Source organism: Myotis myotis, unplaced genomic scaffold (assembly GCF_014108235.1).
Source record: "Myotis myotis isolate mMyoMyo1 unplaced genomic scaffold, mMyoMyo1.p scaffold_m19_p_41, whole genome shotgun sequence".
In the NCBI taxonomy this organism is placed as follows: domain Eukaryota; kingdom Metazoa; phylum Chordata; class Mammalia; order Chiroptera; family Vespertilionidae; genus Myotis; species Myotis myotis.
Genome location: NW_023416348.1, coordinates 1,614,255 through 1,634,948, shown reverse-complemented (window position 1 = coordinate 1,634,948; position 20,694 = coordinate 1,614,255). Strand labels below are relative to the sequence as shown.

Sequence of the window (20,694 nt, the reverse complement as noted above, 5' to 3'; positions counted from 1 at the left end):
CCCGGCCTGTGGTTTGGGACCGGCCACGGCACCTGCTCTGCTTAGGCCGCGGACACAGGACGCGCATTGTGAGTCCGGCCCGGTTCGGCCTCCCCGACCGGTCCGTCCCAGGGTCCGCACCCCAAGGCCATGTGCGTGTCCCGGGGCCCCTAGAGGGCGCTGGCGGCGGGGAGCCCGAAGTGTCGGATGCAGCCGCTAGTGGGCAGCGTTCCCGCGGGGGCGCTGGCCTGGCAGCTGCCAAGGGCGTGGGGAGCCGGGCCCACCCTGAGCCCTGGCCGCGAGCACCGGGTCGAGCCCCCTCTGAGACCGGGGGGGGGGGGGGGGGGGGGGGGGGCGGGGAACCCCAGGCCTGACATCAGCGCCGACCGCAGGGCCTGATGGCGGGAGGGCGGCAGGAGCGGGGAGGGGGCCTTGCCCACCCCGGGTGTGGGAGTGGGGACGGGGCAGGGGCAGCCCAGCCTCCTGAGGCGTCAGCCCACACCCGCTGACCGCCCCACGGCGCAGGGGCCCGGCTTCCCACCCGACACGCGGCCTCACACCCACGCGGATACCTGCGCCCCGGTGCTGGCTGGGCGGTGGGGCAGCTGCGGTGGAAAACGGTGCAGGGTCCCCATAGGAGCCAACATGGAGTCACCCCGTGACCCAGCGGCCCCACTCGCGTCCTTCCAGGGGACCCCCTCCTGCCCATCCCTCCCACGCCCCGCCCCTCTTCCTAACCTAAGCCCCGCCCCTCCACGCCCCGCCCCTCTTCCTGTCCAACGCCACGCCACGCCCCTCTTCCTGCCCTACGCCCCGCCCCTCCCACGCCCCGCCCGCTCTGGGTACGCTCCCGCTCCCATTGCCGCCCCGCCCCCAGGTGGCCCGCGCAGGCGCAGTAGGGCCGCGCGCGGAGACCTGGGAGCCGGCGGGGGCGGGGCGGAGGACGCGGGCCCAACGGCCAACGCGGCCGCGCGGGAACTCCAGCGGCAGGCCCCGCCCCCAGTTTGAACCAGAGACCCCGCCCCCGATCTCAGCCAATCAGCGGGCGGAGCGGCCGCGTCAGGCGGCCCTTTGTGGGCGCTGAGCGGCCCCGCCCCGGCCCCGCCCCCCCTCGGCGCAGGCGGCGCGGACGGCGGGCGGCCAGGTGAGCAGAGGGTCTCGGCTCCCGGTTCCTCCGCCTGGGGGGTGGCGGGGCCCGCGGGCGCGGGGAGGCGGCACATGGTCGCCTGGGCTCCTGGGGGGGCGGGGGCGGCCCGGGGTCTTGGGGGGACGGGGCGGCCCGGGGTCCTGGGGGGACGGGGCGGCCCGGGGTCCTGGGGGGACGGGGCGGCCCGGGGTCCTGGGGGGCGGAGCGGCCCGGGGTCCTGGGGGGACGGGGCGGCCGGGGTCCTGGGGGGCGGGGGGCGGGCGCCCGGAGGAGGGGCGCGACCTTGTGGAGCTCTGCCTCCCCCCTCCCGCCCCTCCTGCCCGGGGAGCCGTCAGCCACCTGGGTTCCCCCCGGTGCTGCCCGGCCTCCACGTTCGCTCTCCTGCCCCATTTTTACCCAAAAGTCGCAGCTCGTGGCTGTCGCCCGGCCCTTTTAGATGGAGACCCGCTGGGAGGGTTTGCTGCGCCGGGAAGTGGTGCCTCGTAGGGAGGCCCCCACCGGTCTCCTTCCCGGGGCGTCGGCCCAGGTCGGCGCAGGTCCGTCACCCAGGAGGCCTCCGGGAAGCCCGCGGGGACTCGGGGCGACGCGCGTAAAGTTACATCCGACCAGGTGCCCTGTGGCTGCCCCTCCTTTCCCGACCAACCCAGTCACCCACCCACCCATCCACCCACCCAGTCACCCTGTCACCCACCCACCAGTCACCCACCCACCCAGTCACCCACCCAGCCAGTCACCCACCCATCCACCCACCCATCCACCCACCCAGTCACCCTCCCACCCCCCCACCCCCCCACCCATCCACCGAGTCACCCTCCCACCCCCCCACCCATCCACCAAGTCACCCTCCCATCCACCCACCCAGTCACCCTCCCACCCATCCACCGAGTCACCCTCCCACCCACCCACCCACCCAGTCACCCACCCACCCACCCACCAGTCACCCTCCCACCCACCCACCCAGTCACCCTCCCACCCACCCACCCACCCACCAGTCACCCTCCCACCCACCCACCAGTCGCCCACCCACCCACCCATCCACCCACCCAGTCACCCTCCCAGCCACCCTCCCACCAACCCACCCAGTCACCCTCCCGCCCACCCACCCAGTCACCCTCCCGCCCACCCACCCAGTCACCCTCCCGCCCACCCACCCAGTCACCCACCCACCCAGTCACCCTCCCACCCACCCACCAGTCACCCACCCAGTCACCCTCCCACCCACCCATCCACCCACCCAGTCACCCTCCCATCCACCTACCCAGTCACCCTCCCATCCACCCACCCAGTCACCCTCCCATCCACCCACCCAGTCACCCTCCCACCCACCCACCCAGTCACCCTCCCACCCACCCACCCTTCCATCTACCCACCCAGTCACCCTCCCATCCACCCACCCAGTCACCCTCCCACCCACCTACCCACCCAGTCACCCACCCAGTCACCCTCCCATCCACCCACCCAGTCACCCTCCCACCCACCTACCCACCCAGTCACCCTCCCACCCACCCATCCAGTCACCCTCCCACCCTCCCACCCACCCACCTACCCACCCACCCATCCACCGAGTCACCCTCCCACCCACCCACCCAGTCACCCTCCCACCCAGCCACCCTCCCACCCACCCACCTACCCACCCAGTCACCCTCCCAGTCACCCACCCACCCAGTCACCCTCCCACCCACCCATCCAGTCACCCTCCCACCCACCTACCCACCCACCCATCCACCGAGTCACTCTCCCACCCATCCACCCACCCAGTCACCCACCCACCCATCCACCCACCCAGTCACCCTCCTAGTCACCCACCCACCCATCCACCCACCGAGTCACCCTCCCACCCACCCATCCAGTCACCCTCCCACCCACCTACCCACCCACCCATCCACCCAGTCACCCTCCCATCCACCTATCCAGTCACCCTCCCACCCACCCACCTACCCACCCACCCATCCACCGAGTCACCCTCCCACCCACCCACCCACCCAGTCACCCTCCCACCCACCCATCCAGTCACCCACCGAGTGACCACAGCGGGAGTCGAGGTTCCCTCCTCACCTGCAGGCCTTGCAGAAGGAGTGGTAGCAGTGTTAGCGATGGGGCACTTGAATTTCCTCCCAGGGAAGCTCCGTTCTGCTGGAATAGGATGCCGGACAGAGTGGCACCTCCCCAGGAGCCGGGGCAGGGCAGCCTCCTGTAGCCCCGTGCGTGCCCCCTTTGTCTCTCGGCTTTGGTTGCCTCGTACACGGATGCTAAGGACGTTTTGCAACGGCTTCCCTGCTCCACACTGCGGTGGGCCCAGCTCTCTGGTCTGGGAGCGCCGGAGCGAGCGTGCGGCTGGGGGTCTGACACTGGCGCCCTGCCCGCTTCCCAGCAGCCTCTGCAGCGTCCCAGGCCGGTGGGGACTGACGGGTGGGGTGGGCTGCCCTGTCCCAGACCCCCTGGCAGGAGCGCTGTCTGCTGTGGCTCCTGGTGCGGCCCCGCAGCCAGCCTGGGACGCGGCCCAGCTGTGACTCGGAAAAGTACTGGCAACTCGAGTCCACAGCTCCCAGGCCAGCTGAGCTCCACATCTTCAAAAGCTCATTGTCCCCAAAATAGGATTTGCAGGACGAGTCCCCAGGTGAGAGTGCCGGGGGCTGTGGGCGAGCAGAGCGGGCCCAGCCGCCTTTCCCTGGGGCCGTGTGCTGCGCTCAGAACGCCGGCCCACCGGGTTCCCTGTCCTCGCCAGACGAGCCTAGAAGAACACGAAGGTTACTGTCTCATCGGCTTCCTGCCCGCACCGCTCCGTGTGCAGGTGTGCCACGGTTTATAAGTACAGTTGAAACGCAGGATAAAAAGTTCGCCATGACCGATGGAGGTTTAGCCTGGACGGAGGGCAGGGACGTTCCCTCAGCTGGCGAGTGGAGCCTGTTTCATTCCAGGTAACCGGGGCCTGGATGCCCTGGTGGCAGCAGCCGTGAGAATGGCAGCCCACAGCGGGGCGGCCTCCCCTTGCGCACGCCCGTCTCCCCTCCCCGGCGCCCGGCGCCCTGCTCCTCTCGGGTGGAGGGCTCCGCAGTAGATCTGACTGTGACAGAGGGTCGAGTTGCCTTAAAAACCTGAGGCCCGCAGGGTGCCTGGCAGTGGCTGAAGGTCACAGTGGTGGGTCAGGTCAGAGTCGGTCCTGTCCCCGCCCTCCTGCTCAGGGTCGGAGCTGCGTTCCCATCAGCCTCGCTGTGAGGTTGGTGTGGGGCTGGGTGCCTGCTGCAGGGGGGTCGCTCCCCATGTGAGCCCAGCCTTCCGTCCTCCTCTCTGTCTGGCCAGCGCCTGGGCTGGAGGAGGCCTGAGGGCCGGGGACGCTGGCAGGGCAAGTGCCCGTGGGATTTGGGCATTAACTAGACGCGCCAGCTGGCCGACCCGAGATCATGGAGGTGGTGAGACCAAAGGGCTGTTCATCCTGAACAGGGGCCGGCTCTGCGGTCGGGCGGCCTGGCGGTGGGCCCGTGTCCCCATGAGGAGGGTGACGGCTGGGCCAGGCCCACGGAAGGGACTGTCCCACCTCCGCCCCGAACCCCCAGGGTCCCCTCAGGACACACTGCAGACTTTGTCCCGGCACAAGGGCATGAGGAGTGTGACCCTCCCGGCCCCTCTGGGCCCGGCCTGACCCCGTGACCCGCACGTGGGCTCGCCGGGTGACGCCACAGGCGGCCTTGTGCTGAGGAGCGATTTGGACGGAGCACGCCTGCGGCAGGCTCCTCTCCTCGCTCGTCCGTCCTGGTTGTCATCAGGTGTGCAGGGCGGTGACCTGCACGGACGCCAGCACTCGCCCGCGTTCTGACAGGCGCGCCGGTGGCGTGTCCTCAGCGCGCTGGTCAGCTTGCCTGCTCGGGGCCAGGTGAACAGTCGGGCCGCCTCTTGGTCTTGCTTTTCGTCCCTGTGTTTTGAGATTCACCATGTTGCCTGTGGTGGTGGCCTCGACCCCCATGATCCCTGGTGGGAAACAGGCTGATGGCAGAGGCCGTGGGCTGGTGGGAAGGAGCAGTGGGGAGCACGGCTGGGGGACCCTACAGGGAGGGCGGTGCGGAGACCTGGTGGGTGGGTGTGCACGGCCTGGAAGGGCCCTCCTAGTCCTGGTGGAGGCTCCGAGGAGTCCAGTGCTGGGCGGCGGTGCAGCCCCAGTGAGAGCCCGCGGGCCTGGGGGCGGGGAGGGGAGGGGAGAGCCTCACACGTGGGTCAGTATGACTGGACGTTGGGATAAACGTGCAGGGTCCGAAGTGATGGTGACCTTGCACCTGATACGACTGTGATCAGCAAGAACGCAGATGAGCTCAGTTCCATAAACGAGAGAGAAAACGCAAGGGAGAACCCGGAAATAGGGGTCCTGCCTGGGCCAGGGGCTTGTCCAGTACTTTCTGATCCTCTTCCCATTAGTCACAGGGAGGACCCAGCCCCTGCTTGGCAGGCACGCAGGCCGGGAAGGAGGCGCTTCCTGTGGAGAAGGGGGCTCGGCACCTGTGGAGGCTGGGGCAGGGCGTCCTCTGGTGGGCCCTCGGCCGGAATGGGGACGAGGTAGGGAAACCACTGGTTGCTGACGGAGCCTCCTGCTGTGGCCGGAGGTTGTGGGCCTCCGGGCTGTCCTCCTGAGAGACCCGCCTCCCTGCAGTGTCAGTGCCTCCTGCGCCGTGAGGGAAGCCGGCCTCTGCCGCTCCAGGCCCCGTGGCACCCCGACTCCAGTTGGCAGGCAGAGGCCGGACTTGAGCTTTTGTTGGAAACACTACTGAGAGCCAGAGGTGCAGAGCCTCGCGACAGGACCCCCGGAAACCTCGCCTTGGTCCTCTACCTGGTGTCTGGTAGTTCGACATAATCTTTTTTTTTGTTATTTTATTTTTATTTATTTTATTTTTTAAAAATATATTTTATTGATTTTTTACAGAGAAGAAGGGAGAGGGATAGAAAGTCAGAAACATCGATGAGAGAGATCGATCAGCTGCCTCCTGCACGCCCCCCAGTGGGGACGTGCCCGCAACCAAGGTACATGCCCCTGACCGGAATCGAACCCGGGACCCTTGAGTCCGCAGGCCAACGCTCTATCCACTGAGCCAAACCGGTTCAGCTCGACATAATCTTATGGTCTCAGCTACAGGGTGGGCAAAAGTAGGTTCACAGGTGTCCGTGTGGAAAATCAGTAATAACACCAGAATACACTTCTGTGCACTCAGCGGTTTTAGCAGCGACTTTCCCAGGTGGTGCGGGCGTGAACGCCGGACTAGCTGCTAAGACCACACGTGACTCTGCCACCAGAGTGACTGGGATGGTCTTCCTGGTATGTGTTTTGGTGGTAAACTCGTGACATGCGCACCGCCTGTGCACTGGTGTGAGGGCAGGACGGACGGACGGACGGACGGACGGACAGACAGACGGTGGTGTCGGGCTGTGCTGATGTGTTCGACCTGCTTGCTGTTCTGGGGGACTTCGTCTTGTAAGGAATAAGCTATGGTCACTCAGTCCCATAGAGAGGAAGGGAGAGGGAGAGAGATACCGATGTGAGAGCAAAACCAAACGTGGATGCTGCCTCCTGCACCCCCTGGGGGGGACCAAGCCTGCGCTCCGGGCGTGTGCTCTGACCGGGAATGGAACTGGCGACCTTTTGGTGCACATATGACGCCCACACTGGCCAGGGCTGTGGTCACTCGGATTTTAAAATCCCCTGGGTGGCCACAGGTCTGATCTGATGGCATGTGTGTGCGTGTGCACGCGTGTGGTTCTGTGCACTTAGCAGGTGCATAGCTTGTGGACCCACCATGCCATGCAGACCTGTTCCGGCCACGCCCACCCGTCTCCCTCTGTTAGAATGTCACCGCCGTGGGGTCAGCACACCCGTGTTCTTTTGAGATTGGCCGTTCCCTGAGGTCCCTGGCCGCTCCCATTGCTGGGGGAAGGGGGTGCGTGGTGTGGGCCACGCCGGTGCGAGCCTGTTCCGTGTTCAGCTCTGAGTGCCGCTGCTGTGAACATGCCTGTACGTGTTTGTTCGTGAACGTCGGTGTTCATGCCCGGGGCTAAATGCCCACGGTCGCTTAAGCTTTACACGTTAAGTACATGGGAGTGAGGTCTCGGGTGTTGAAATTCCGAGGACAGGGCCCTCCATCTGCAGGGCTGGCGAGGGGGCGGGGGGGTGTTGGTATTTTTAAAAAGGTTAAATCCAATAATTTGCAAATTTAGAAGATTCTAACCCTCATGAACAACTCGAATGAGTTATTTGAAGGAAAGACGTTGAGCTACTTGACAAAGTTGGGAAGAGAAAACCTAACGGCATGGGTTCCTTTTCTAGAAAGGGGAGCCCTGGTGGGAGGCGCCCACCCACGGTGCTCACCCCCACATGTCAGCGGAGAGCGCTGGTGGCGGCCCTGCAGCCAGCCCTCTGGGAGCCCAGGGGACCTGCCCCAGCCTGTGCCCCTGCTGACAGCCCAGATGGCCCCAGGGCCCTGGAGGGGTGGGGGGCAGAGGCCCGCTCACATGAAGGTGACTCCGCCGCTGGCGGGACTCTGAGGGCGCCAGCAGCGCCTCCTGCCTGCGGGGTTCGCTGAACCTCTTCGCGGGGCTGTTTGCTGGTTGGGGTGAGGCGCCCTGCCTGGCGCAGCCCAGGGGTTGTGCCTGCGCCTGCAGCCCAGCTCCTTAGCGTGAGCCTCCAGTTCTAGTCCGTTGCCTGTGCGGTGGAGGCGGCTGTGCGGGGTTAGAGGCTGTGGTTCGCGCGCTCAGAGCTCCGAGTGGCGGTGCGTGACTTACACGCGCTTCGGCGCTCGGGTCTCCGCTCCGCCCGGGCCGGCTGACCGCGAGGGGCCCTGGACGGTGCTCAGGGCGTCCTCGTCCTCTCGTCCCTGCAGGACACGGACGCGATGTTCGCCCGCGGGCTGAAGAGAAAGTGCGCCGACAGCGAGGACAGCCCCCCGGCCCCGCCCGCCTGCAGCCTGCAGCGCCAGTCGCTCCTGGACATGTCGCTGGTGAAGCTGCAGCTGTGCCACATGCTGGCGGAGCCCAACCTCTGCCGCTCGGTGCTCATCGCCAACACCGTCCGGCAGCTGCAGGAGGAGATGAGCCAGGACAGCGCGTGGCAGGTGCCGGCGCCCGCGAGCGCGGGGCGGGGGCCGCTGGAGCGCCTCGTCTCCACCGAGATCCTGTGTCGGACCCCGTGGGAGCAGCAGGGGGGGCACTCTGCTGCTGACTCGGGGGGCAGCCCGGCGCCAGACCTCCTCTCCGAACCGCCAGGGGCCCCGAGTGCGCAGGCGCCGCGGGGCGCTCCCGGCTGCGCGTGGGAGGCGGCCAGCCCGCGGGAGAGCAGGGGCGGCTTCCAGAGGTCGCTGGACCAGATCTTCGAGACGCTGGACAGCAAGGCCCCCCGCGCGGCGGAAGGGCTGTTTGCGGACGTGGACGGGCCCTACTACGACCTGGACGCGGTGCTGACGGGCATGGTGGGCGCCAAGTCAGTCCCTGGCGACGGGTTCGAGACCTTGGCCCCCACGGGCGCCCCGCCCCCTGGCGTCAGCTACAAGCGGGACCTGGGCGAGCTGGACCACGTGGTGGAGATCCTGGTGGAGACCTGAGCCTGTGCCCTCACTGCCCGCCGCCAGCAGCCCCGCAGCGCTGGCCACAGGGACCCGGGGCAGCCCCGGCTGCCTCCTCCTGCCGGCGCTGGGCCTCACCAGCCCGACAGCCCCGAGGGCGTGGCCACCAGCGTCTGCCTTTCCTAGGTGAATTTTTAAAAATTGAGTTTTATATGTTTGGGGCAACATTTTGGCTTAAGATATATTTTGTAAACTTTTCATTATCTCTAGACTTTCTCAGCTATTTTCTTAAAAGTATATTTTTTCTATAAACATCCTCTGCTGCTAATTAGAAGCGTCTGTAGCCTGAGCACCTGCAGTTGGTGTGTTTACTAAGGTTCCTTCTTAAGAGTCGCTCCCTCCCAGCCAGGGTCTCTGTAAACTCAGGAGGAACCGCCATGTGCTGCCAGGCCCTGCGGGCGCCTCATCCGCTGAGGGGGCCCCCCCACCGTCAGCTTGTGGGAAGGAAGTGAGAATCTAGCGTTTAATGGATGGCTGTCCTACCTAATAAACGGCTGATAGGCACGTCCACCGAATGGCAGAAGACTGGTTGCTCTGATGCACACTGACCACCACGGGGCGACCTCAGTGCAGGAGCTGCCCACTAGTGGTCAGTGCTCAGCCAGGAGCCTCTCCCGCCTCTGAGGCAGCGCTAAGGACCCCTTGGGGGATGCCCCACTGCCGGCTTAGGCTCAGGCTCACTCCCTGCCGGCGGGCGGACATCCCCTGAGGGGTCCTGGACTGCGAGAGGGTGCAGGCCTGGCGGAGGACCCCCCCACCCCCCAGTGCACGAATGTCACGTGGCGCACCAGGCCTCTAGTTTATATATAAATGTTCTTGGGGGCCAAGGTCAGATTGCTGTGTGGCCCTCGTGGATCTTCAGACACCTAAGGGGTCTCTGGTGCCCCCTCAGCACCGGCCACGCCACTAAGGCCTGTGCACACGCTCGCTGTTGGTGGGCTGGGGCCTGCCTGCGCCTGCTGTGGTAACTGCTGGGACCCGGGTCAAGGTCAGTTTATGTCCAAGGTTAAAGAAACGTGGACCCGGGTCTTGATGGCCCCTCGGTCATGAGGGAGTTGGTGGTGGGGTTGGCCGGGGTGCCTGCCCGGGGCCCTGGTGGACACCGCCTGTGCCACCTGGTCTTTCTCTCCAGCTCACAAGGGCGCTGCCCTCCCCACTTGGTTCCTCTCCCTGCCCTTCACCAAAAAGGCGGTTTTAATTCCAGGCACGTGATGATTTCATGTCAGTGCCGTCACCTCCCTTGATCAAAGATTGCTCAGCGCAGTGGGGGGTGCAGTGTCCACGGCCTCCTGAGGGTCTGTCTGCCGGCTCAGCGGTGCCTCGTGGGGGGGGAGGAATTTCACTGGATGTCCAGGGGGCAGTGGGACCGCCTGGGCCAAGGACGAGGGCGCTCCTGGAGCCGGCCCCGCCCCGGGAGGAGCCCGTCACGCTGGGCAGAGGGGCCCGGCAGGGCCGGCAGGAGGTGTGGCCCTGAGCAGCCTGTTGCTCCTTCAGGCTTTGGAATCCTCTCCTGGTGGACAGTGGTTCCAGGTGTGTGTGTCTCAGAAGCAATAAACCGGCCTTTTGTGTCCACGGCATTTCTGTCTTTTCAGTATGTTCCGTTTCGAAGTAGCTGCGGGGCCCACCTTGCCAGCCTTCGGAGTATAAACATCAGAGTGGGCAGGGAGGCGGCAGGCTCTGGCTTTGGGCTTGGGCTCTGGGGTCCTGATTTGTGGGTATGGATTTGGACAATGGGGAGGTGGCTCATGGCAGGGGCAGGGAGGCGCGGTGGGAATAGGTAAAGTGCGGCATCCAGCCTGAATCTGGGGGGGCAGCTGCAGTGGGCTGGGAGCCCCAAGGCATGAGCAGTGCGGTGGAAAGCAGCTCCAGACGCCACCTCCTTCTGGCTGAAAGTGATGGCGGACGCGCAGTTCCCAGGTTCCAGCCACAGCCTGTGCGGCGCCCCCACCTGGGTCCGACACCTGGGAAAGGGGCCTCAGACCCCAGGGGTGGGGCGGGGCTGCTGGCTGCCCGTACAGAGCGGTGAGTCGGTCAGAATACGGTTAATCCAGGCAGTTTTATTTAGTACAATTTTATAAACTTCAGTGCTGACTGCTGCTCTGTGAGAGGGGTTTCCTCAGCTGGTAGCAGGGGAAGCTCGCCTTTTGGGTGCAGGAGATGCTGTGGGGACACGGGTGCCCCGGGCAGCGGCACAGGCCGTCGGGTCTGGGTTCCTCAGAGGCCCCCAGGGGCCGGCCGCACTTCCTCGGGCAGAGGCCCTGGGTGCCACCTCGTTCATGGGGTCCCTGGTGCCCTTTGGTGAGCACTGGCTCTGCTGAAGGAGCCTCCATCTAACCTGATCCGAGGGCGCAGAATGGGTCTACCCAGCGGCCTCCGGGCAACTGGCCTGGGACTTGGAGTGCCGGGGTCCAACCCCAGCAGGTCCAGGGGTTCCCAAAGGCGTAGACGGAGTCGGCGAAGAAGGCAGGACACGGAGACAGCATTCAGTTGATCAGCAGCCTAGCCAGGATCTCCAGCCAAGTTCTGGTCTGGATCTCCAGAGAGGTTCTGCTGTTTATTGTCTTGTTACATCTGTATTTATACCAGTTGATTTTAATCCTGTCAATTTCTATTACAAAGGTTAGGGCGTTTCTTATCTCCATTCCAGGGAGTAAAGATTATGTAACTTAAGTGTGATTGTTTGTAGTTAAAGTGATTAACTACCCGCCTGGCACTTAGTTAAGGAGTTTTATCCCCTCCCTGACTTCAGGGAAAAATCCCTACCTGGGGAAACAACCTTTCTCGGAGAGGTGACCTTGGTTAAAACACACAGCGCTAAGGGGAGCAAACATATTAAGAACAGTATGCTATATACGCCAGGTCCCTTGAAACATATGCTGCGCAGACGTTTCTTTCCTGCAGCGGCTGTGTCAAGCAGCAAGGATGGACCGGCTTCCGGCATTGGAGAACCCCACAAAACAGCTCTGGGCTCCACCACCCCCCAACCAGTGAGGCTGCACAGCACGCCCCTCGCAGCTGTCCCTGGAAGCCATGTCCCTCTCAGTCCCGCAGACCAGACGCCTTGGGAGGGAGGCACCCACAGGAGGGGGCACCCACAGGAGGGGGCACCCAAAGGAGGGGGCACCCACAGGAGGGAGCACCCACAGGAGGGGGCTCCCACAGGAGGGGGCACCCACCGGAGGAGGAACCCACAGGAGGGGCACCCACAGGAGGAGGCACTCACAGGAGGGGGCTCCCACAGGAGGGCGAGCACCCACAGGAGGGGGCACCCACAGGAGGGGGCTCCCACAGGAGGGGCTCCCACAGGAGGGGGCACCCACAGGAGGGCGAGCACCCACAGGAGGGGGCACCCACAGGAGGAGGAACCCACAGGAGGGGGCACCCACAGGAGGGGCACCCACAGGAGGGGGCACCCACAGGAGGGCGAGCACCCACAGGAGGGGGCACCCACAGGAGGAGGCACCCACAGGAGGGGCACCCACAGGAGGAGGCACCCACAGGAGGGCGAGCACCCACAGGAGGGGGCACCCACAGGAGGGGGCACCCACCGGAGGGGGCTCCCACAGGAGGGTGTACCCACCGGAGGGGGCTCCCACAGGAGGGCGAGCACCCACAGGAGGGGGCACCCACCGGAGGGGGCTCCTACAGGAGGGGGCACCCACAGGAGGGGGCACCCACAGGAGGGCGAGCGCTCAGTGCGGGGTTGTTTCCCAGTCACTCTGGCTTCCGCACCCAAAGTCACTCAGACCTTCTGTCTCAGCCGATGGGGCATTGGGAGGAGGAGGAATGTGGCTTCAAGAGGAGGGGCCGGCCCTGGCGATGTGGCTCAGTGGGTAGAGCATCAGCCTGCGGACTGCAGGGTCCCGGGTTGCAGGCTCGATCCCCAGTAGGGGGCATGCAGGAGGTGGCCGGTCCATGATTCTCATCATTGATGTTTCTATCTTGCTCTCCCTCTCCAAAATCAATAAAAAAATATATTTATAAAAACACACAAAATAACATTCGTCCCAACTGCAGGCCCTTCCTACCATTTGTGCCCAGATCCAAGGCCTGGCTTTTCCTCTCTGCTCCTCCCTAAGCAGTGGCCGAGGCCGGAGACGTCCTCCATTGCCTGCGGGACCGGCCATTCTAGAACAGCAAACCTGAAATACTCTCACAGCTGAGAAGGGGCTGGAAAAGGAAAGAAACGCCCACCAAACAGGAGGGACACGCAGGGAATGTCATCGCCTTCCACGGACATAACTGGTCCCAACAAGTTTGTGAAATGACTGCACGTCTCTGCTATCACATGGTCCTCAAGGAAAACCACGCTGTGTGGAAAGGGCTTAGGGACGCGTGAAGGACAGGCGCCCTAAAAATGCTGGCACCCCTTCCACGCGTTAACGCTGGGGCACCCACCCACACATGAATAGGCACTTTCCCGCTACAGGCCTGAGGCCCGGGGATGCGTTCGCGGGAGGCGGGGCGGGTGTAGAGGTGCGTGTGCGCCGTGTCTGCGTGGCCTGCTGATTCTCGCAAATGCTGGCTGCACCAGTCAGCTGGCGTCCAGCCGGCTCAGCTCAGTGGTTGAGCGCAGACCTGTGGATCGGGAGGTCGGTTCCATTCCTGGTCAGGGCACGTGCCCGGGTTGCGGGCTCGGTCCCAGGTGTGCGGCAATGATTCTCATCTCTCTCTCCCCTCCCTTCCCCTCTGAAATCAATAAAAATATATTCAAACAAACAAAAACGGTGTGCGAGCCGAGCTGCCTGGGAGTGCGGACCTGGTCGGAGGCCCTCCCTAGAACCAGCGAGGCCGTTTCTCTCTGGCCTCTTACTTCTGTGTTTGGGAAGAGATGAGGGGAAAGAGGGCCGTGGGTGAAAGAGGAAGGCAGGAGGGTCAGAGGCAGCCACAGAACGCAAACCCAAACACGGTGGTCAGGTTGGGAGACGGGGTGGGACCAGCACGGCCTGGGGGGGGGGGCCTCCGGCGCCCCCTCACGACACAGACTGGAGTGGGGCTTCCCGGGGGCTTTTGCAATAAGCTCACTGGCGCTTCCCCACGTGCCCTGAGCTGGTAGGTGGCAGTGGGGCTGGAGGGCGGACATGGCCAGAGCCTGGAGGAGTGGGCAGGGAGGCGGCCTCCCTTCTTCCCTGGCTCCAGAGGACGGGCAGGTGGCCACCAGGCAGGGGACAGCGGCCAGAAAGCAGCAGACCCCTCCCTAGCCAGGCTTCGCTTCCCAAGTACTTGAGAAATACCTCGAAGGGGCGGTGACAGCGCCTGTCACCCAGGATCTGCCTGGTGAGGTTGGTGGGAGCCACACTCCTGGGCAGAAGGGGCTCCGGGCTCGAGATGCTGCAGGCCCTCCGGGTTCCCAGTGCTGAGAGCTGCTCAGACTTGGCTGAGGATTCCCGGCCTTCAAGCTCCCCCAGGCGCCGTGTTCCCTGGGTCCAGGCCACCAGCGATGCGGGTGGAAAGCCCCACACGGAGCCTGGGGATCCTGGCTTCCCCATCTGACCGAGGAGGGTGGGAGCGGGCCCTCACCCGCTGGGCACAGGCACTGCCCTGGCCCCCAGGGCTCTCGCACTGTTACAGAGAACCGGAATCAATCGAGCGATGCTCAGAGAGTTGGAGTCACACTTTATTCCCCGCGGGGGGCTTAGAGGAAATGAATTCAAATCCTAAGCAGAGCTACAAGCAGAACTTCCCTTTTGATGAAAGGGCCGGCCCTAGGTGTGCTTAGCGGTTACCTCGCTGGTGGCCTCGGTAACTACACAGTTCCATCCAATTAAAAAGTGCACCGGCCTGGCGCTGAGTATGGGCGTGTCTATTCTCTGGCCTACAAGGTCAGACAGCTACGTTTACCTTCCTCAGTATGCAAGCAGGCCAAGGCAGGCTGGGAAGCAAAGTCATTATTATTTATTTTTAGAATAAGAGGCCGTCTAAAGAATAGCAGAGAATTCCAAACAGTAGTTTTACAAAACAGGGGTTAGCCTTCTCAGCAGCTGCCTTCGGAGGCCTGGCGGTCGGAGACCTCGCCTGCTTCCGCTGTGAGGTCACGCGGAGACCCGCTTAGAGCTCCCACGTGCGTGTGTGCGCGGGTGTGGCCAGCCCCGCAGACGGGAGGACGCTCAGGAGACACACGCACAGCGGAGCTGGGCGGCCCAGGGCTGCCGGGGCCTGGGGGCCGCGGCTCGCCCACTGCCCAGGAGCTGCGGGTGGCTTCCCCCGGGGTGCGAGTGGCCCCGCCTGGTCCAGGGTCACAGTGGGACGCACACAGTCCCGACACCCAGGCGCCCGGCCACGTCCCGCACAGGGGCATGTCCTCAGACAACTCGGTGCCGTGGGGACTCGGGCCGGTGGGCAGGGGTCAGCGAGGCCCGGTCTGGCCAGAGCAAGGGAGAGTCCGGGCGCTCGGGGCGGGGGGACGGGGGGAGGGGGAGTCCCCAGTGGGATCGGGACTCCGGGTGGTCCCCGGGCGGGGCGGGGCGGGGCGGACGGGAGGGCAGCCGGAGTTCGGGGTTGGCCACTAACCGCCCTCGGGGACCGGGTCTGCGGCTCCCGAGGGGCGAGCTGGGCGCGCTCAGGCCGGGGGTCCGGCTCCGGCCCGCACCCACCTGGGCCGCGTCGCCCCTGGGACCTCGATCGCTGCCTGCGGCTCCAAGTCCCCGCGTCCCGCTCCCGCCGGTTGCCCGGCAACGATGCGCACCAGCCCCACTTCCGGCGTCGCCACCGTGACGTCACGCTCTGGTGCAAGAGGGGCGTGGCTGAGACCGGCCACGCCCCCGCGGAGCCCCGCCCCCGGCGCCGCCCAGACGCGGTGGGAAGAGGGGCGCGGATCTCCCTGCGCGAGGCCTGCTGCACGCGCCCCACGCGGACTGTCCGGCGGCTGCGTGACGCCTTCCCCGCGGGCTCCTGGCCTCGTCCTTCCTAACGCGAGGCGGGAGGAGCGCCCGCTGCCTCTGAGCCGCCGGCAGTGCGTGATTCCACTGGGTCCCCAGCCCTCCTGCAGCTGCCACCCAGGGCGAGGGGCGCCGATGGGCATCGATGGGCACCGGTGGGCCAGCCGTGCCCTCTGCCGGCGCCCCTCCCAGGCGGTGCAGGCGTTTCCATCAGCCCCACCCCGGGCTCCTGCAGTCAGACTCCCTGCGCAGCCATCAGGCCCCGCGAGGCCCGGATCCTCACCCGCCGGCCAGGCTCACCTCTCCCCACCCTGCGTCCTTGGGCTCCTCCGGGCCCTGTCCTGTTTGCACGAATCACCCTCCCTCCCCCTGGTCCTTCTCAGCCAAGCTACTGGAAACATCAATTTAAAAAGTCACCAGATGAGATCATTCTCTGAACCTGGACCGCAGCCTCCTGCCTCCTGCCTCCTGCCTCCTCCCCGGCTGCCCGCACAACAGCGGGCTCTGCAGTGTGCGAGCAATCACACTGTCCCGTCAGACTGCCCAGCCTGGACAGACACGGTGACCCTGCAGGAGGTGACCAGGCGCTGGCTCTCTCCTGCCTCGATGTCGCCGGGGCCAGCAGCCCCTGGTCCACTGTCGTTGCTGTCTTCACAGCCCAGGGCCTCACCTTGTGTGCAGGTGGGGAAGCTCAGGTCCAGGCCCGAGGCCCGAGGCCCGAGGCCCGAGTGGGGTGTTGCCCGGGCTGGAGCCACTCTTCTGAAGCTCCCCCTGCCCCGTGTCGACCTGATGGGGAGTGAGGGCAGCGCTGTGGTCCTCAGGGTGCAGCACGGCAGCGCCCAGGCACACAGCATTACCTGGTGCCCCAGACCTGTGAACATGGGAACTTATGGGTAAAAGGAACTTCACAGACGTGTTAGACACTTGAGATGGGAGGCGGCCCTGGGGGATGGTTATGCTGTGGAGCCCAGTAATCACAGGGCCCTTACAGAGGGAGGTGGGGGAGGGGGAGGGGAGGGGAGAGGGGAGAGGGGAGAGGGGCTCAATGTGACGGAAGGAGACCTGACAGGGTGGTGACACACAGTACAACATGCAGATGACGTGTTGTAAGACTGTACACCTGAAACCCATACAGTTTCATTAACCAATGTCACCCCAATCAATGCAATAAAAATAAGTTGTTTTAAAAGAGGGAGGCAGCCCTGGCTAGAGTGGTTAGAGCATCAGCCCGCAGACCGAAAGGTCGAGGGTTTGATTCCCAGTCAAGGGCACCTACCTGGGTTCACACACCTGGGTTGCAGGTGCAGGGGCAACCAATCAATGTCTCTCTCTCTCTCTCTCTCTCTCTCTCTCTCTCTCTCTCTCTCTCTCTCTCCTCCCTCTCTTCCACTCTCTCTAAAACAGCGTTTCTCAACCTGTGGGTCGCGACCCCTTTGGGGGTCCAATGACCCTTTCCCAGGGGTCGCCTAAGACCATCCTGCATATCAGATATTTACATGACGATTTGTAACAGTAGCAACATGACAGTTATGAAGTAGCAACGAAAATGATTTTATGGTTGGGTCACAGCATGAGGAACTGTATTTAAAGGGCCAGAAGGTTGAGAACCACTGCTCTAAAAGCTCAATGGAAAACAATATCCTGGGAGTTAGGAGGCTCAGAGGCTGAGAGAGGATGGAAGATGGGAGCAGGGCTCGGAGTCATGTGGGGCCTGGCCTGAGGGATGCAGGCAGCCTTGAGAGGCTGAAGAGGCAAGGCAATGGTCTTCCCTGAGCCCCCAGAGGAACACAACCCCCCCCCCCCCCGAACTGTGAAAGAATGAACGGACGATAACTCTGTGCCGTTACTTGTCACAGTGGCCACAGGACACTCATATACCTGGTGACCCCACTCAGGAGGTGCTCCGAGGGTGAGTCAAGACTCAGAGGAGGCGGCAGAGGGGCCCCGACATTGGGTGCTCGGCCCTGGCGGAAGGAGGGGGTGAGGGCAGCCCAGGTTGCTGATAGGTGACCCCTGCTCCTCAGGTCAGCATCTGGACGGACAGACGGGGCATGACATGGGTACCAGCCAAAGCTCAGGCCTCCACGTGGGCGGGCAGGGTAGGCAGCTGCTCAAGAGGAATATGCTTCACCAGCTGGGAAGACCGGCCAGCGGGGCCGGTCCCCATTAAAGTGGGGGTACAGGGGCCGTGAAGTGGGGTGCAGTGTGGTCAGGAGAAGGAGCCCTCCCAGGCCCCTCAGGAAGGACACCTCGCCTATCCCTGCTGCATAGGGTGGGGGTAGCTGTGGAGGTCCAGATCCCCCCGCACTCCCCCCCCCGTGCCCCTCGGGGTGGGCAGGGCCAGGGCAGGGACAACGGCAAGAGCTATTTTTGCTTATGCTGCTGCGGCTGCTGCAAAGAAGCATCAATCATTGATGCTCTCACGTCCCTGCTGCCTGGAGAGGCGGAGAGCCCGGTCCGGTGGGTGGGGGCTCTGCCCGGAGCCAGGCCTGCAGAGATGTGGCTGGAGCCCCAGCTCCTCGCCCTGCCTCCAACAGTGCCCTGCACCCCAGCCCCAGCACCCAGGTGCCCAACATGGGAGGCTGCAGGCAAGCCTGGACCCCGACCCGCGGGCCAAGGCCAGGGCTGGGTGTGGTCCAGGGTCCCGGGCTGGGGGTCCTGGGGGGAGGTGGGCCTGTTTGTCAGTGGGGAGAGCACTGCAGGACCCGCCCGGCCCCCACCCAGGAGGAGGTACCCAGAGGTGGCGTGTATGCCGGGGGGCTGTGAGGTGGGCTCTCATCTCCAGCCTCTGGGGGACAGCGATTCCTGAGCCACGCCCAGATGCTGTGGCCGTCTGAAGTCGGGCATCTGTCCCCAGAGGGGGACACTGGGACAGGCTGCAGCTGAGAACGATGATCCAGCTCCTGGCAGCACAGGGCTCTGCGGCAGGCAGGTGGCCAGGCCTCGGCTGGGGTTCGGGCCCTGGGATCCTGAGGCCAGGCTGGGCTTCCAGGGCCCTGCACGCGGGAGGAGGGGTGCGAGGGGCAGGGAGGAGTCCACAGGAGGAGGCAGGGCCTGTCTGTCTGGCCTGGGGGCAATAGCCAACGTCTGGGCAGTCTCCCTCTGCACACTGTAGGGTGCACTGCCCGTGGAGCCAGGGGCTCCCAGGGATAAAATGGGGCCCACATGGCCCTAGGGCAGCGGTTCTCAACCTGTGGGTCGCGACCCCTTTGGCGGTCGAACGACCCTTTCCCAGGGGTCGCCTAAGACCATCCTGCATATCAGACATTTACATGATGATTCGTAACAGTAGCAACATGACAGTGATGAAGTGGCAACGACAATAATTTAATGGCTGGGTCCCAGCATGAGGAGCTGCATGTAGAGGGCCGGAGGCTGAGAACCCAGTAGTGGGTTCTGGGGTGAGCACAGCAGGTGATGTATGCCTCTGCTTCAGAGCAGGGAGGAGAGGAGAAGGGGCAGCCCTGGAGTGGGGCTCCCTGCCCCCAATCCTGAATCTGGGGCCCCAGGGACCACCCAACTGCACAGGGGCCAGCAGTGCGTGGCTCAGCCCCTTCCTCAGTGCTCAGGCCAGGCAGCCCCAGCCTCTCACCAGGCCCCCCCCCCCCCCCCCCGAGCTGCTGGGCGTGCATCCTGCTTGACAATCAGGATGTGCCACTTGGTCACCTGGAGTGAGGCTGCTTCATTTGGGTGGGGGCCCAGGGTCCCCACAACTTCACCAAGGTCACATGCCAATGGGGACAGAGCTGTGCCCCAAGGACTCCTAAGACTGCCCGTGTCCCCCGGCACCCACAGCCAGATGGGTGGGCTGAGACCCCCGACAGACCTGCACAGATGCCGGATTTGACTCACTGCGGTCAGAGGAAGGCAGGGCTCCGGGGAGGGGGGCAGGGTCTCTGGCCCAGGGCTGCTGCCCAGCCTGAGAGAAGACACCAGGGCAGGAGGGGTGAGACCGTGGCCGTGTCCCCTCCTGAAGGACAGGGCTGTGCCCATCACGCCATGGGCTGGAGACGCAGGAGGCTGCCAGGGCCTCTTCCCGGCAGTGAAGCCGCGTCTGTCCGACCCGCTGCTGGAAGGCTGCCCAGCTGCAGCCGGCTGCCGGGAACTGGAGTCTGAGTCATGCAGCAGCGGCTCACCTGGGCCCTGTGCATCCAGGGAGTCAGCACACTGTGCACCTGCGTGTGCGTGCGAGCCATGCATGTGGGTGTGTGTTCATGTGTGTGTGTGTGTGCACGCGTGTCCCATCCCAGCAGGTGGGCTGGGGTGGGTGCACGTGTGAGTGCGTGTGCCTGCCTGTCTCTGAGTGCAGGGGACCTGTCCAAGCAGATGTGTACCTGGGTATGGGGCCGAGTGTGTGTGTGTGTGTGTGTGTGTGTGTGTCTGTCTGTCTGTCTGTGTTTCAAGGCTGTGTGTCTGAGTGGCCCTCTGTTGCAGCCTGGCCTGCAAGTAAAGGGGGCTGTGTGTCCATCTGTCCGTCCCGGCACCAGCCGGCAGCCCCGCCAATGCCCTCCTTGGTGCTGTGCTCTCCTGGGTCTGTTCTGCCCCCGGCCCCCAACCCCAGCAGGACCTGGCCTCCAAGGTGCCCCGGCACAGCCTGAGCCTCCTCACCCCCGACTCCCATGGAAACAACTCTCCGGGGCTCCCCACTCGTTGGCCACTTCCCCGGGGGAGCCTCCCTCTGCATAGCACCCCTGGCCCCCAACTGTCCTGCCGCCCTCACCAGCTCCCCTCCCCCCGACACCCCTCCTCCCATCGCCCACCAGCTCCTCCCACCCCCAGGTGGTCCAGCCCCACCCCCCGGAGGTCTCCGACTTCCAGCAGTTGCCCCAGGCACCCCCCCACCCAACGGGGTGGTCTTTCCTCAGCCCCCACTGCCCCCGCCCACGGGCCTGCCCGCGGGTGAACCAGCCCCGGGTCACCGTCCTCTGCGCACACACTGCTCTGCTGCCTCTGTTCCCGCGCTCCTGAGGGCGTGGCCTAGACTGTCCGCCCTGAGACGACGGCCCAGGGCCTTCCAGGACCCTCTCCCCACCCACGGCCCCCAGGGGGGTCAGACCCCGAGTCACAGCCCCTCCCTGCAGCCCCCCAGGGCGCC

General features: G+C 64.9%; 1 protein-coding gene and 1 long non-coding RNA gene across 11 annotated transcripts; one reads left to right on the top strand and one right to left on the bottom strand.

The window, feature by feature from the left end:
* Positions 1–1,080: 1,080 nt before the first annotated feature.
* Positions 1,081–8,973, top strand: CDCA4 (cell division cycle associated 4). Of its 10 annotated transcripts, XM_036306449.1 has the most exons (5): positions 1,090–1,123; positions 1,530–1,735; positions 3,722–3,743; positions 3,852–3,917; positions 7,984–8,973. In XM_036306449.1, exons 2-5 carry the CDS (start codon positions 1,563–1,565, stop codon positions 8,698–8,700), a joined length of 978 nt encoding a protein of 325 aa, XP_036162342.1. In that variant the 5' UTR covers positions 1,090–1,123; positions 1,530–1,562; the 3' UTR covers positions 8,701–8,973. The 10 variants fall into 10 exon arrangements, with proteins under 10 accessions (XP_036162341.1, XP_036162348.1, XP_036162342.1 ...); XM_036306448.1 differs by having other exon boundaries at positions 1,081–1,123; positions 1,563–1,735; positions 3,722–3,917; XM_036306454.1 differs by lacking the exon at positions 1,090–1,123 and having other exon boundaries at positions 1,598–1,735; positions 3,245–3,743.
* Positions 8,974–14,601: 5,628 nt separating this feature from the next.
* Positions 14,602–20,243, bottom strand: LOC118655068. The gene is made up of 3 exons (XR_004967195.1): positions 19,426–20,243; positions 17,478–17,631; positions 14,602–16,470 (listed from the first exon to the last, which is right to left on the bottom strand). It is a non-coding gene; the product is annotated as an uncharacterized LOC118655068 (long non-coding RNA).
* Between the last annotated feature and the right edge of the window lie 451 nt (positions 20,244–20,694).